The sequence below is a fragment of the Jaculus jaculus genome, chromosome 5, assembly GCF_020740685.1.
Source record: "Jaculus jaculus isolate mJacJac1 chromosome 5, mJacJac1.mat.Y.cur, whole genome shotgun sequence".
Taxonomy (NCBI): domain Eukaryota; kingdom Metazoa; phylum Chordata; class Mammalia; order Rodentia; family Dipodidae; genus Jaculus; species Jaculus jaculus.
In genome coordinates, this window is record NC_059106.1 from 36,521,606 (window position 1) to 36,536,391 (window position 14,786).

The following is a 14,786-nucleotide window of genomic DNA, read 5'->3' on the forward strand; positions in this document are numbered from 1 at the left end:
TCAAGAGGATGGTGTCCTAGGGTGAGCTGCCTCAGGTGCAGGTTCGGCACAGGTCATGTAGCAGGTGGTGTGGACAGCACAGAGCAGGGCAGCTTCCGTGAGAGTATCCAGGAGCAGCAAGTACACATGGACCTTCTCAGTGGCAGAAGTGCCTCCAGGAATGTTCATTCTTTTCATGGTCTTCTCTGGCAGCAGGTCACTTGATATAGACCTGGAGGTTCCTGTACAGGAGCTGGTTCACCTCCCATAGTCGTAGTCAACGTATCTAATGTGGAAGACACCGTGGATGTAGTCCCAGATAGCCCTGTGGAGCATGGAGAGATCCATAGTGCTGTGCAAAGTGATGGTGTAGTAGGTGAGGCTCTATGTTACCTGAAATTTTCACCCAATAGCTGCCTACCCTCAGGGTAGAGCTGCCAGATCAGTGACTAGACATGATATTCCTGAGTATAATCCTTGGCACAGAATATGGGGTGGGGGTGCCTGAACCTCTCCGAGTGAAATATTTGTATCCAAAAGTGGGGTCTTCTATAAAACATAGCATGTCTAGGTACAGAGGAGGCTCCAGCATGTTAGCTGAGGGAGAAACATCAGGCTTTCTAGCTCAAAGCAGTTTTCTATTTGCTCCTGGGATGCTCCCTTGTCCCTTAGCAAGCTCTCCCCATGCGTTCCATCAGAGTTAATGTGTCATGTGCTGCTTGGAATCCCCTAAGGTTGTCTAATTGGTCCGTACTAGGAAGGCTGCATTGCTCACTGGAGGGGGGGTGATGGTGTCTGAGGGGCAGGGCTGTCTTCTACGTCTCCCTCATGAGTGATACCACAGCGAAACACGAAGCCCAGCGAGTGGCAATGAGTGAACGGTACAAGGGCTGGGATGAGTTCAGCCAGGACCAGCTGCACCAACTCATTGTCAGCAAGGCCTGGATGTGCTCCTGAGTGATGAGCCAAGGCTAATGTGCCAGCAACTTGTTGATCTCACTGAGTTTTTGCAGCTTCTCGGGGGCCTGATAGAGGCCCAGCAAACACTCAGGGTCTCCACCAGTGTGCAGAAACTGCCATTCAGGAGTTCACTAAGAAAAAAAAATACACTGAGAGTGGGCAGCTGCCCTAATGGCAATGTAAGAGGCATCTGGATTTGGACAGGGGCCCATCTCTGTGCAGCAGCAGGTAGTGCAGGGGCCAACAGCTGGTAGCTTGGTCAGGATACAAAGTCATCACCACTGTCATGTCCACCTGCCCTGAGGACATCAGTGCCTCCAGCCCCAGGTGCTGATTCAGGCTCTTAGCTCTTTCCTGAAGGACTGCCAAGTCTGTCTATCGCTCTGCTTCTCTGGTTCCAGGGCTGTGGACAGTGGCCCAGGCAAAAGGCAGATATCCTTGAGCTCCCCTTGGCACTTGGGAGTCCACAATGATCATGGTGTGAGTCAGGACCCAGCCTTAACTTTTCAATAACTGGTGTACTGAAGGGGGTCTGGCACCCATGCATGGTGGAAGTCAGGTCTTGAGTCCACTGAGGAAAGTTAGAGAACCCTGGGGATCTGTCAGGGGCTCCAGGAATCTCTGGATCTTTAGAACCACCTCTGCTGCACAGAACACTTTTCCTGATTTGGCTTCTGGAGCAGTGAATGATCTCAGAGGTCTGGGGTTGGCTGCAGTGAGGAGGTTTTCATGGTCTGCAGTGCCTCAGAAGTCTGCAGTGGCCAGTTCTTCTCAGGGACTCAGCACTCCTCAGCATCCCCATCAAGGAACTGCAATGCTCACTGGGCTCTTCTTTTTCTTCAAGGTAAGGTCTCACTCCAGCCCCGGCTGACCTGGAATTCTCTGTAGTCTCAGGATGACCTCAAATTCACGGCAATCCTCCCACTTCTTCTTGGAATTACAGGCATGCACCACCACTTCTGGCTTCTTTGTTGTTGTGGCTTTTTTTTTTTTTTTTCTCTCTCTCTCTCTCTCTTTCTTTTAATTTTGTTTGTTTTATTTCTTTGAAAGAAAAAGGCAGAGAGAGAAAGAGAGAGAGAATGGGCACTCCAGGCTTTCAGCCTGTGCTAATGAACTCCAGAGGCATGCACCACCTTGTTCATCTGGCTTATGTGGATCCTGGGAAATTGAACCTGGGAACTTTGGCTTTGCAGGCAAGTGCTTTCACCAGTAAGCCATCTCTCCAGCCTGTTTTGTTGTTTTTTGAGACAAGGTCTTCTCTAGCCCATTTTGGCCTCAAACTCACTATCTGAGGACAACCTTGAGCTCCTGAACCTCCTGCCCCTACCTACCAAGTTCTATAGTTACAGGCTTGGGCCAGCAAGCCCAGCCTAGGTTAACATTTATAAGCAAGAGGGTTTCTCCCCCACCCCACCCTTCCTTTTTTTTTTTTTTTTTTTTCCAATACCACTCCTGTTCTGGGGATGGAAACCAGGTCCTGGATCATACTAGGCACTGGCTCTAGCACTGAGCCACACTCATAAGCAACATCTTTTTTTATGAAGGAAGGGATATTTATTGAAGCTTACAGATCCAGGAGAAGTTTCATAATGGTAGAAGTTGGCCCCCTCTTAAAAGGACCAGGCAGGGAGATAAAAGCCACAAGCCAAACATACACAACACACATAAGGAACTCCAGGAAGAAGCAGGCACTGCATATCTTTGGAATTTCAAGCCCATCATCACACCTTAGGGCTGGATCCTAAGATCCACCCAGACACTGCCTCCAGCCAGGTGGTTGCATATGCAAACTACAAACTAATGAAACACTGAATATATTAAGGGCCATCTATTCAAACTGCCACACTCTGCCCCTGGCCCCCAATAGATTCATAACCATCACACTGTAAATTGTATTCAGTATAATTTCAAGGGTCCCCACAGTCTTTACCAATTTAAGATAGTTCCAAATTCCCAAGTCTTATCTTAGATTTAAGATTGTCTCTTAGCTGAGAATCCTTTAAAATCAAACAAGTTATATACTTTCAACATATCATAGCACAGAGTAAACATTTTCGACTGGCATAAGGCAAAGAAAGGAGAGACTAGAACAATACAAACTCAACCACCATCAAGCAGTCATCAAACCTCTGCAGTTCAAATCCAACATAACCAGAGACTGACAATCTCCAGATTTTCCAATTCTGCCTCTCCAGCTGGGCAGAGTAACCAGGGAAAATGTCCATCCTTAGCTGACAGCCTCCATGGAAGCCCTTGCACAGTTCTGGTATGTACAAAACATCTTTGGATCTCCATGTAAACCATGTTCTATCTTCCAAAGGCTCTTCCAGACTATCAGGGTTCATAAGCCCTGCCTCATTCCATATTTCAGCAGTGGCTCCTGGAACCATGTGTACTTCATGACTACTACACACATTTTTCATGCTTCCAAAAATAATACCAGGTATGCAGGACACAGCCATACTTTTAATTCAGGGAGGAAATAAATCATAATCTTGAAAAGCATATTCCTTTTCCAGTCAACTCTTTCCCAAAATGAGTTTGCATTTCTATCACAGTCTTTCCTTAGGCATCCTCTTGTTTGTTTGTTTGTTTGTTTGTTTGTTTGTTTTTTCGAGGTAGGTTCTCACTCTGGTCCAGGCTGACCTGAAATTAACTCTGTAGTCTCAGGGTGGCCTTGAACTCATGGTGATCCTCCTACCTCTGCCTCCCGAGTGCTGGGATTAAAGGCATGCGCCACCACACCCGGCTTCTCTTTATTGTTTTAATGAAAAGCAGTTGGGCCATCTTCCTTAAGACTGCTAATTTATTGACAATACCAGCTTTAGTAACCTAAAACCAGCCTCAGAGCCTATAATTTAAACTTGTTTGAGGTTTTCTAACTTAAAATCTTAAATTTCTCAGTCCAATATCTTTAGCCAAGCACATTAGTCCATTATAAATTTAACGTTGAACAAACTCTCTGGTCCTGGACAGCAGAGTGCAACCAACCTTTATGCCAGTAGCCTAGTTCCAACAAAGTCCTTTGCAGTCTTTCCTTCCCCTTAGAAAGCTCAAAAAGCCAAGCCTCCAAGTTCAATTCTCTCTGCACTGAGCATTTTCAAACTCTCATCAGAATAGTCCATAATACTTGGTTTACCACTCTAGAAAGCATCTTCAGTTGTTTAAGTACCAAATCCATTCCTCCAAAACAAAAGCTCCATAAGACGAAAATCCACATGGTCAGATTCATCTCACCCCACATTCTAGTACCAATTTCTGTAGCAAATAGCTTCAGGTTGCTGAGATACACTTCGAGCCCAGGCACAGTTATGGAGAAAGGGATATTTGTTGTTGTTGCTGTTTATTTATTTGAGAGTGACAGAGAGAAAGAGGCAGATAGAGAGAGGAAGAATGGGCACACCAGGGCTCCCAGCCATTGCAAATGAACTCCAGATGTGTGCACCCCCTTGTGCATCTGGCTAACGTGGGCCCTGGGGAATCGAGCCTCAAACCAAAGTCCTTAGGATTCACAGGCAAGTGCTTAACCGCTAAGCCATCTCTCCAGCCTGAGGAAGGGATATTTACTGAAGCTTAAAAATCCAGGGGAAGTTTCATAATGGTAAAAGAAGTTGGCCCCCTCTTTAAAGGGATCAGGCAGAGAGAGAGAAAGGCACAAGCCAAAAAGCCAAACAGTACCCTTCAGGAACTCCAGGCAGAACTAGGCACTTTTGCACATCTTTAGATTGGAATTTCAAACCCACCCCACAATTTAGGGCTGGATCCTCAGATCCACCCAGTGACAATGCCTCCATCCAGGTAGCTGCAGATGCAAACTACAAACTAATAAAATACTGAATATACTGGGGGCCATCTACTCAAACTACCACACAGATGTAGGAAGATTGGTGTGAGTTCAAGACCAGCATGAAACTACATAGTGAATTCCAGGTAAACCTAGGCTTGTTTGAGAAGCTACCTCAAAAACACGAAATAAATAAACTAAAATCTCTGAAACTAAATCATAAATTTTCCCTCTTAGTAATTAGCCTATACACTTACATACTAAGTATGACTGACACACATCTTGAATTAAATATTAACAAAGTATATGTCGATATTCATGTTAGAAACTGTTGAAATCCCAATTATAAGTACTAGTGGGCATTTAGAGTTTATTCCACATTCCACATACACATAGTACAAACAGGTTATCTATTAGAAGAAATTCCTCAGTTATCTTTTTTTATTTATTTCTAAAGGGAGTATACACCTAAATTTTATTTCATTTCATTTTTACCTTCTATTTTGGGGTGTTTTTTTGGTTTGTTTGTTTGTTTTGTTTTGTTTTTTGAGGTAGAGTCTCACTCTGGTCCAGGCTGACTTGGAATTAACGCTGTAGTCTCAGGGTGGCCTTGAACTCGTGGCAATCCTCCTACCTCTGCCTCCCGAGTGCTGGGATTAAAGGCATGTGCCACCATGCCCGGCTATTTTTTGTTTTTTTGAGGGAGGGTCTCACACTAGACCAGGCTGACCTAGAATTCACTATGTAGTCTCAGGGTGGCCTCAAACTCACAATGATCCTCCTACCTCTGTCTCCCAAGTGCTGGGATTAAGGTGTGTGCCACCATGTCTGGATAGATTTTAATATTTTGAGGCAAGGTCTCACTCTAGTTCAGGTTGAGCTACAACTTACTCTATAGTTCCAAGCTGACCTCAAATTCATGATGATTCTCCTACCTCAACTTTCCAAGTTCTAGGATCAAAGACATGCACCATCATGTCCAGCACACCTGATTTTTTTTTTCCCAAGGTAGGGTCTCACTCTAGCCCTGGCTGACCTATAACTCACTCTGTAGTCCCAGGCTAGCTTCAAACTCACAATGATTCTCCTACCTCTGCCTCCCTAGTGTTGGGATTAATAGCATGTGCCACCATGCTCAGTTTACTCCTGACTTTTTAAAATAATCTGTCCACAAGGTAGGAGAAAACCTCTATAAAAGCATTTTTCTGTTGTCATTCTTTGTACTACTATAATACAAAAGAGAGACTTTTCACCTTTATTTCATATGCTAGAAGTCTTACCATTTTCCTCACCTGTATGGAAGTAATAGAAGCAGAATGTCTCTGAAGGGCAGCAACTGGTGCACAAGTTCAAAGACACCATACTCTTACAACCTTATCACAGCTGCCTGCAACAATGAGAGTATTTTCATAGTGAACTGCCATGTCAGAAATCTTAGCAGAATGCCCTCGAAGTATAGCAAGGACACATCCATCATCTGTAGCCCAAATTTTCACTAGTCATCTGAACCTGTAAAAATTCATCTCTCTCTTCGGTCAAATGCTACACAGTAGACAGAAGATATGTGCCCCGGAATTCTCTTGGGCATTTTAATGTGCTGGTAAGCAGATGAAGGGAAAGCATGGCTGAAGCTACTACAACTAGTTAATTGCCTGGCAGAGGTGATATACACAGCTCCTCGAAGCTTCTTCGGTGCTCCTTCCCCTTCCAGTGTAAGTGGCACAGAATGAGCTGATGCCCCTCAAGCTCCTGCACTAGCCCCTGAGCAGATTCATTACAGGGTCCAGAGTGTAAGAACCTAGCGATCAGGTAATACAGCTCAGCTTCAATATGAGTAGGTGCCGCGGCCATCCTTTTCCCAAGGGGATTTGGGGTCTTCGCGTGCCGCTGCCATCCTTTTCCCAAGGGGATTTGGGGTCTTCACTACAGAGGGGTTGGCAGAGGCGATTGGAGATGCAGCCTCTACTGTGGTGAAGCCCCCATGCTTGGGAGTCCCACCGCTTCTGCTGCACTCATCCCAGTTTTGATCTCTCTTGGATTCATTACATTACGTTTCAACCCGTAGGTATTCTAGCTCAAACGCTGAGGAGGCGGAGAAGTCATAAGCAACATCTTAATAAGATCCTTTCCTGTATGGATTCCCAAGATCCCATCTGAGTACAATCCTAAATTCCATATTGTCAGTGATTAAATGTGTAAAGTATATCAAGATGTGTTAGTTACATGGTCCTTCTATCTTCACTGACACTAATTGTATTTGTAAGGCATTATAATATTGTTTTGTACTATTTCAAATTTCTTCATCTCATTTTACTTTGTAAGCCTTTTGTATGTTTTGTTTTAAACATTTTTATTCATGTATGTATGTACGTATATGCATGGACACACCAGTATCTTTTGTCCCTACAAAGAAACCTAAAGGTTTGTGCCACATCTAATATCTTGGTTAAGTGCAGGTACTGGGGAAGTGAGCCCTGAATCAGCAGGTTTTGCAAACAGGTGCCTTTAACCCGTCAGCCATCTCTCCAGCCCCTATGTTTGTTTTTTATTTATGTGTTTTCTTTGAAATTTCATTACTCTTGATCATTAATTTTTCAAATTCCTATTTGGACAAAATAACAACTATATAGAAAAATAAATGAAATTATTTTCTGTATTTCCCCTCCTAAGCAAAAGAGAACACTGGACTTGATCTCTGCAAACAAACCGTTTATTGAGAGAAACAGCAAGGGGCAGCAGCCTTCCCACCCCATGAAGGCTGAAGTCCTGAGCCAGGCTGGGCTGCAAGCTTATAAGGAGGATCCTAAGAAAAACAGATTGTATCCACTGCAGGTCCAAGGGAAGTAGATAAGGAACTGTAGTTATTTGTGTCCTTGCTCAGAATAAGCTTTTTTAGCCAAATTGTCCAGAGAGTATATTCCACCAGTTTCTGTTCCCTAGAGGTATTTTGAACAAAGGGAAGTTTATCTATTAAGAGTAGCCTGTCCAGACTGCATGCCTCTGAGACTTTTTATTACCTGCTAGTCTTAGGGACAGTTACTAACTCGTTAGTTCCCTCGAGTTTTCAAGGGAAGGCTATTAATCCTTCGTACTTAAAGGAACATTTTATTTATTTGATTTTTTTTTTTAAAGTAGGGTCTTGCTCTAGCCCAGGCTGACCTGGAATTCAATGTGTAATCTCAAGGTGCCCTTGAACTCACAACGATCCTCCTACCTCAGCCTCAGAGCGCTAGGATTAAAGGCTTGCAAAGCTGCTGAGAGAGGGCTGCAGTCCCCAAGTAGTGGCACGACAGGACTGCCCGGGTTCCCGGAAGCCAGCACCGCCCCGTATAGCTTGACAGGACACTTCATAACGCTGCACACGGAGCATTGGGGCCTGGGGCTCCGGAGGGGAAGAGATGAGCAGCTCAGCTCTCCTCCCTGACTGAGGACACCGCAGTCTCCTACCATCTCCGGCTTCCGGGACATCAGCGTCCTCAGGGCGGGAAGTACGAGCGCGATCGTCCTGGTGGTCTGAGAAGCCGCGGATTGTCAGTCCTGATCTCGGGGGTTGCTCTCTGAGGTCCTGTCCAATCGATCGCAGCGGGATGCAGGCCGTCCAATCAGACGCGCAGACGGCGCGCAGGGGGCGGGCTTTCCGTGCGGGCGGGAACCTTTCCTGTAGAAGCGGCTTCTGCCCACCATCTTGAGCGCCACAGCCAGCTTTCAGTTCTTTTTGGGCGTCCGGGTGAGATTTTTTTTTTTTTTCCCCGTCCTGTGTTGACCCGGGGGCCTGTGGTGTGTGAGATCCAGGAGAGGACGTTAGGTGTCCAGGAAGCCGGCAGTAGTGAGTGTGGCGCGTCCCGAGCCGGGAGGGAAGGGGTCTGCAAGCCGCCGAGCTGCGGCGGCGGCGGCTCTTGGGCCGCAGAGGCCCCGGGCCCGGCCGTGCGTCTGGGCCGCTGTCCGCCCGGACCTCTCCCGCTACGGGGTGGAGGCCCGGCCGGCTCCACGATCCCTCCTTAGTCCGGCTGTAGCCATTTCTGTGCAGCTGTGCCCAGGAGTGTAAGGCCGATCCTGAGCCAGTGCAAGGAAGCTATAAAACCTCTATTTTTTGTACCAGTGGCCTCTAGTTTCCCAGCTCCCCAGGGTCTATGCCACTAGGCTCCTGTATTTTGTCCTCCAACGCTCCTTGACGCCCTACTTAATTGGACCCTCTTATCTAGTTTTCAGGGTGCTGCAACCTGATGTCTAAGTGATTTCATATGTGCCCCTGGGACATCAAGTTCTAATCAGCCTCCAGAAATCTTTACGTCCTCCCCCTCCCCTTCCCCCGGCCTGGACATCAGGAGGCCACTCACCTTCACCTGGCCAAGCTGCCATGCGCCCTGAAGTCCCCTGTTCCAAGAGCAACAGAGTTCGGGGAAATAATGAAGGCCCCAGCTCCCTAGGTGGCTGTGGGTTCTGGGGAGGTTGCATGCAAGGGTTCTTGGCGAGTGGCAGATGGGTTCTGGAGGCTTTGGTGCTGGGTGTATGGGTACAAAAGCCTCTCACCCATGGCCTCTGAAGAGTATTGGGCGTGGGTTTAGGATATATTGAGGAAAGAAAAGAGTAGAGGGGATCTAAAGTTGGAAGTGACAGTTTGAGAGATGAAGTAAGTGTTATAGGCTGGAAGTGGGCATCTGAAAGCACAGGTAGATAAGGATGAGGCAGAGTATGTAGTCTACAGTAATCTGAGGGGATTAGTGTTGTGAGACCCTAAACAAATGTGGGGAAAATGCTTTGAGGAAATATGAAGTTTTGGCCAGGACCTGAAGAGTGTAGGCCAGTTTTGAATGAGGAGGGGAATTTGAAGAAGAGTTTGGAGGTCTGGGGGTGAAAGCCTGGCCTTAGGTAGAAATGATGCCAGGTAGAAAGGCATGTAAAATAAATGAGACATGAAATCAGAAAGGGACTCTTCACTGCTAATACATCTTTGTGATACATCTCAGAATGATTTCACTGTGTTGTGGATGCTGGCCTCAGCTGTCCTAGTGCTGGGATTAAATACATGTGCTGTTGTTTCTGGCAGCATTGCTTACCTTGACTCCTTGTCACCTTTTTTTAAAAATTATTTCAGAGAGAAAGGTATATGTGGGGGGGGGGCTCTTGCCCTTGCACACACACTCCAAATGCATGCACCTGCATTATGCATCTGCCTTATGTGGGTACCAGGGAATCTAACCTGGGTTCTTAGGCTTACAGGCAAGTGCCTTAACCACTGAGCCACTGCTCCAGCCCTGTTGTTGCTTTATCCTTAGAGACAAGATGGACTCACTCATGCTGGATCACACTTTGGCCAGGAATTGGCCATGTAATTACTTTCACACCCTATGAGGTGAATTCAAGTAAAATTCACATCTGAGGCCAGGGTTGGTGGTGCATGCCTTTAATCCCAGCACTTGGAAGGCAAAAGTAGTACGATGCTATGAGTTCAAGGCCACCCTGAGAGTACATAGTGAATTCCAGGTCAGCATGGACTAGAGTGAGACCCTTCAGTCTGGTGTTTGTGTCTCCAGTATCTTGTCTCTAACCAGATTACCTGGGTAGCAAGGCAGTGTGGATGGGAAACTGAGTCATGGATCAATTCATACTTTGGGGGGCATTTTCAACTATATAACAACACAACTCACACTCTGTTTCTTGACTCTGCTGCTTGCAAATGTAGGAATGACAGGGGCTGAATGTACCAACAAGAAATGGAATTAGGGCTGGAGGGATGGCTTAGCAGTTAAGGTGTTTGCCTGCACATGGGAGGCTGAGGCACTTGATCTTGCTGTCTAAGCTGGCTTGGGGTGGTTCCTTTCTCAAAAGAAAAATGTATTCTTGTGAAGTTGAATTCCAGTTTTACCCCTTACAATTATGTGATCCTGGCCATATGACTTGCCCTCTCTGTATTCAGTTTCTCACCTGTGAAATGGGTCCCTGTATGGTGGTTGTGAAGAACAAGATGAATTAGCCCTGTCTGTACAGTGGCTGTGATAGGGAGGTTGTTTGACTCCCTGTACAGAAAGGGAAAGTGATTAACAGGAGAGAGTGAGTCTCCCATTTCTTGCTACATTGAGACTAGCAGGCTAGTAACTTGGGTATCACAGGACTCCGGAAGTCTGTGGCTATACTAAGCAAAGAGGAGGCTCAGAGGGATTAGAGAGACATTGGTTGCTGATGGTTGCCAAGGTCTGAAGATGGCTGGCTGAGTAAATGGATTGTGAGAAGAGGACCTGTGTGAGGAAGTCACACCTGATAGGTGTGATGGAAGAAGGTATGGTGTAAGGGAGGAATTGAGGTCCTGATGGAGGATACCAGGGTTGAGAGATGGATGCTGGGGCCTGCAAGAGGAAGAGATGTGTAAGGGAGATTCTGACTCCCTGAGAGAGTATGTGAGGGTTTCAGGGATGAGGGAAATGTTGCTGCAAGGAAGTGTGGATCTGAGGGAGGGGACAGTCTTTAACACTTTGAGGACTAGTGAGGCAGGCTACAGTTGAGGAAACAGCATTCTGAGGGAAGAGGAGATTAGGAATGTGGTGCCAAGTTCAGAGGAGAGAGTTTTGAGGAGACCTGAAGAGTGAAAGCATGGCTTATGCAGAGAATAAGGCTGGATAGAAAGATTGGGAAAGTAAACGAGATTTGCAAAGAGAAAGGGTGCCCTTGCTTTGGAGTCGGCTTGATGCCCTTGTCATTTAGGTGAAGAATTGCAGAACAATTAGCAACAGTGGCTTTGAAGGTTGCTGACATACAGAGGATATTCCACATAATGTATTTTATATAAAAGTGTTAAAATAGTAATGGACCATGTTTAAGTCCTAAGAATGTGTGACATGTATGTATATCCTTCCTTCTTTTCCAGATGTTTTGAACTTTTCTGGGACCCAGAGACAAGTTGCTGCACCAAGGTCCAAAGGAAGAAGAGAGATTGTATGCCACACAATCTGGAAATGGTGAGGTTATGGGCTGGCTTCCTTATCCAGGGGAAGAAATCTTTAAAACCCCTTCTCCCATATTTGTGCTATAAGACAGTATCTCCTTATTTCCCCATTGTCAATGTCGCTTGGCTCCTGGATTCTGTTTTTAGACTGTGGGTCTATCATATTTGGTTTCCAGTGCATTACAACCTGGTATTTTGACCCTCTTTCATCTGCCATGGTTCATTTCCCCTTCTGGCTACAAAAACCCTATCTATTTGTATCTTAAGCTCTGTCTCTGGGTTGTAGTGACTTTAGGTGGCCCCATCTGCCTTTGACCTTTGGGAGATCACTCCCTGGCCTGGCCAAACTGTCATGGTGCTTAGACCTCCCAATATATTTGAGCTGCCAGATAGTGTCAGAGGAGTTTCACAGCCATTGGCATTCTGGACTCCAGGATGCAGTGCATAAAAGCATGCTTGGCCACATGCTGTAGGATGTGGTTGTATTGGTTCTGGTAGACAGGAACAAGAGTCTGTTGTCTGTGTCTCCAGTGGAATATCCACCAGGGTAAGGAACATCCAGAGGTGGAAAGTGGGTCCTTGCCTGGTGAGGCTTGAGAACATGGTTTCACCTGATACCTCATTGCCAGGTTAAGTGGGGCTATCTTCCTTCTTCTTTGGTGTCACCTCAGGTGTTCATTGGATCCATGCCTCCTCTGCCTGCCCCTGGGAAGGCTGCGCAAAGGCATTTAGTCTTTTTCTTTTTTTGGGTTTTTCGAGGAAGGATCTCACTGTAGCCCATGCTGACCTTGAATTCACTATGGAGTCTCAGGGTGGCCTCGAACTCACGGCGATCCTCCTACCTCTGCCTCCCGAGTGCTGGGATTAAAGGCGTGCACCACCATGCCCGGCTCATTTGGTCTTTTTCTATCACAACCTGTGAAGCTTTTTGTATGCTGTTCAACTCTGAATCTCTGTCTTTGAATGTGTGTATTTCTCTGTTTAAATCTATGCTTGTGAGTACCATCTCCCCTTGTCTGTGCTTTCACTGATCCATCTTTCTGTTCTCTCTCTGGGTCTCATAATCTTCAGGCCTTGGGTTCCCTAGGATTCCAAATTCCTTGCTGAGTGACCTTGATTAAGCATTTCCCTCTTGAGCATTCTGCCATGAGCCATGTCCCCAGTCTTTTTCTCTCTCTCCCTTCCTTCCTTCCTTCCTTCCTTCCTTCCTTCCTTCCTTTCTTTCTTTCTTGCTTTCTTTTAGGTAGAGAATGTAGCTGAGACTGACCTAGAACTCATTCCATTGTGAAGGTGACTCAAATTCACAGTGATTCTCCTACCTCAGCTTCCCAAGTGCTCAGATTACAAACATGAGCCATCATGCCTTGTTGTTGTTGTTATTTTGGAGACATTATGTCAGTTTGAAGTCCAGGCTAGCCTTGAACTTGGGATCCTTCAACAGCCAAGTGGCTGGGATTACAGGCCTCTGGTACCAGGGATTAATCCCTGTGCTTCCTTTAGGCAGTGATGGGAGGACTCCTGGCAAAGACTGACACACCACAGGACATCAAGCAATAACTACACTTCTCCCTCCCTAGCATCACTAACTGAGCCTCTTGCAAACACCATGTAGATTTTGTAGAAACATGGTGTTGCAGTCAGGTTCACACTGCTGGCAGAAATCACCCAACCAAGAGCAGTTTGGGGGGTATAAAGGGTTTATTTTGGCTTACACACTTGAGGGGAAGCTCCACAAAGGCAGGGAAATCAATAGCATGAGCAGAGGGTGTACATCATCTCCTGGCCAACATCAGATGGACAATAGCAGCAGGAGAGAGTGCCAAACACTGGCAAGGGGAATCTGTCTATAACACCTATAAGCCAGCACCCAACAATACACTCCCTCCAGGAGGCATTCTTCCCAAATCATCAGCTGGGAATCTAGCATTCAGAACGCCTTGATTTATGGGGGACACCTGAATCAAACCACCACACATGGTAACTGAACCATAGGGAACTGGCAGGAGGATTTGGATTAAATGGGCAAATTAAGATTGTACTCCCAACCTACCATGACACATGTGGAGCCCCTTGTTCTATTTTGCTTGCCCTTGTATCATAATAAATCTTTCCTATTCTCCCTTGTTCCCTTAATCTCTACTCTTTTTTTTAATGAGAGAGGGAGGAGAGAGAATTGATACACTAGGGCCTCCAGCCACTGCAATCAAATTCAAGACATGTGTGCCACTTTGTGCACATGCATGACCTTGTGTGTCTGGCCTATGTGGGATCTGGGAAATCAAACATGGGTTCTTAGGCTTCACAGGCAAGCATCTTTACTGCTAAGCCATTTCTCCAGTTCTCTACTCTGTTTTTTTATTGCTATTTATATATCTATTTGAGTGTGTGTGTGTGTAATATGGCTTGAGGAGAACAACAGGTAGTCTCCTGTATCACTTTTCTACTTTTTTTTGCTTTTTTTAGTTTGAGACAGGGTTTCATTCTCACCTAAGTTGACTTGGACCTTACTCTAAAACCCAGGCTTACATTAAACTCAAGTCAATCCTCATACCCCAGTCTCTAGAGTGACACCATACACCCATCTCGGTCTTCCATTTTATTTCTTTGGGACTGATTCTCTTAGAAATTGGGGATCTAGTTCAGTTGGTAGTATGCTTGTTTATTTTGCCTCCTCTCACCCACCTCCTATTCGCCCCCCCCAAAAAAAAACACCCTGGGATTCATGACCAGTACAACATAAACATGGTGAGATGGTGCATTCATGTAGTGCCAGCATTAGGGAAGTCTTCCTTGGCTATATAGCATGTTCAAGGTCAGAGAGGAATATATGAGTCTGAATCAGAAAAATTAAAATTCTATACTGGCTCATCCTGAAATTCTTTTCTTTGGCAAAGTCAAGAATCCAGGCTTCATTTGTGGAGAGGTTTCTGAAAGAAACTTCAGCTGCATCAGCCAGCAGAATGGAGCTTCTGGTGTGCCAGTTGGGCTGGCTGAGCAGTTTAGGGACATGCTTTGGTATAGGTGAAAGAAATGCCCCTCAAGATAAAGCCGAAACCTGTGGGAGGGAAAGTGAAAGGAAAACATGAATTAAATCCATTTTGTAGGGGTGTCTGGTTCCCTCAA

At 46.0% G+C, this 14,786-nt stretch overlaps 1 protein-coding gene and 1 pseudogene across 3 annotated transcripts in view; one reads left to right on the top strand and one right to left on the bottom strand.

The window, feature by feature from the left end:
• On the bottom strand, positions 1–9,082 carry LOC105943966 (annotated as a pseudogene).
• Positions 8,371–14,786, top strand: part of LOC105943965 (zinc finger protein 260-like) — a 27,501-nt gene continuing 21,085 nt past the window's right edge. The window contains exons 1-2 of one of the 3 annotated variants that reach the window (XM_045149982.1): positions 8,371–8,450; positions 11,586–11,676. In XM_045149982.1, coding sequence (XP_045005917.1) covers positions 11,656–11,676 — 21 coding nt within the window. In that variant the 5' untranslated portion in view covers positions 8,371–8,450; positions 11,586–11,655. The other 2 variants (XM_045149983.1, XM_045149984.1) reach the window with 2 other exon arrangements.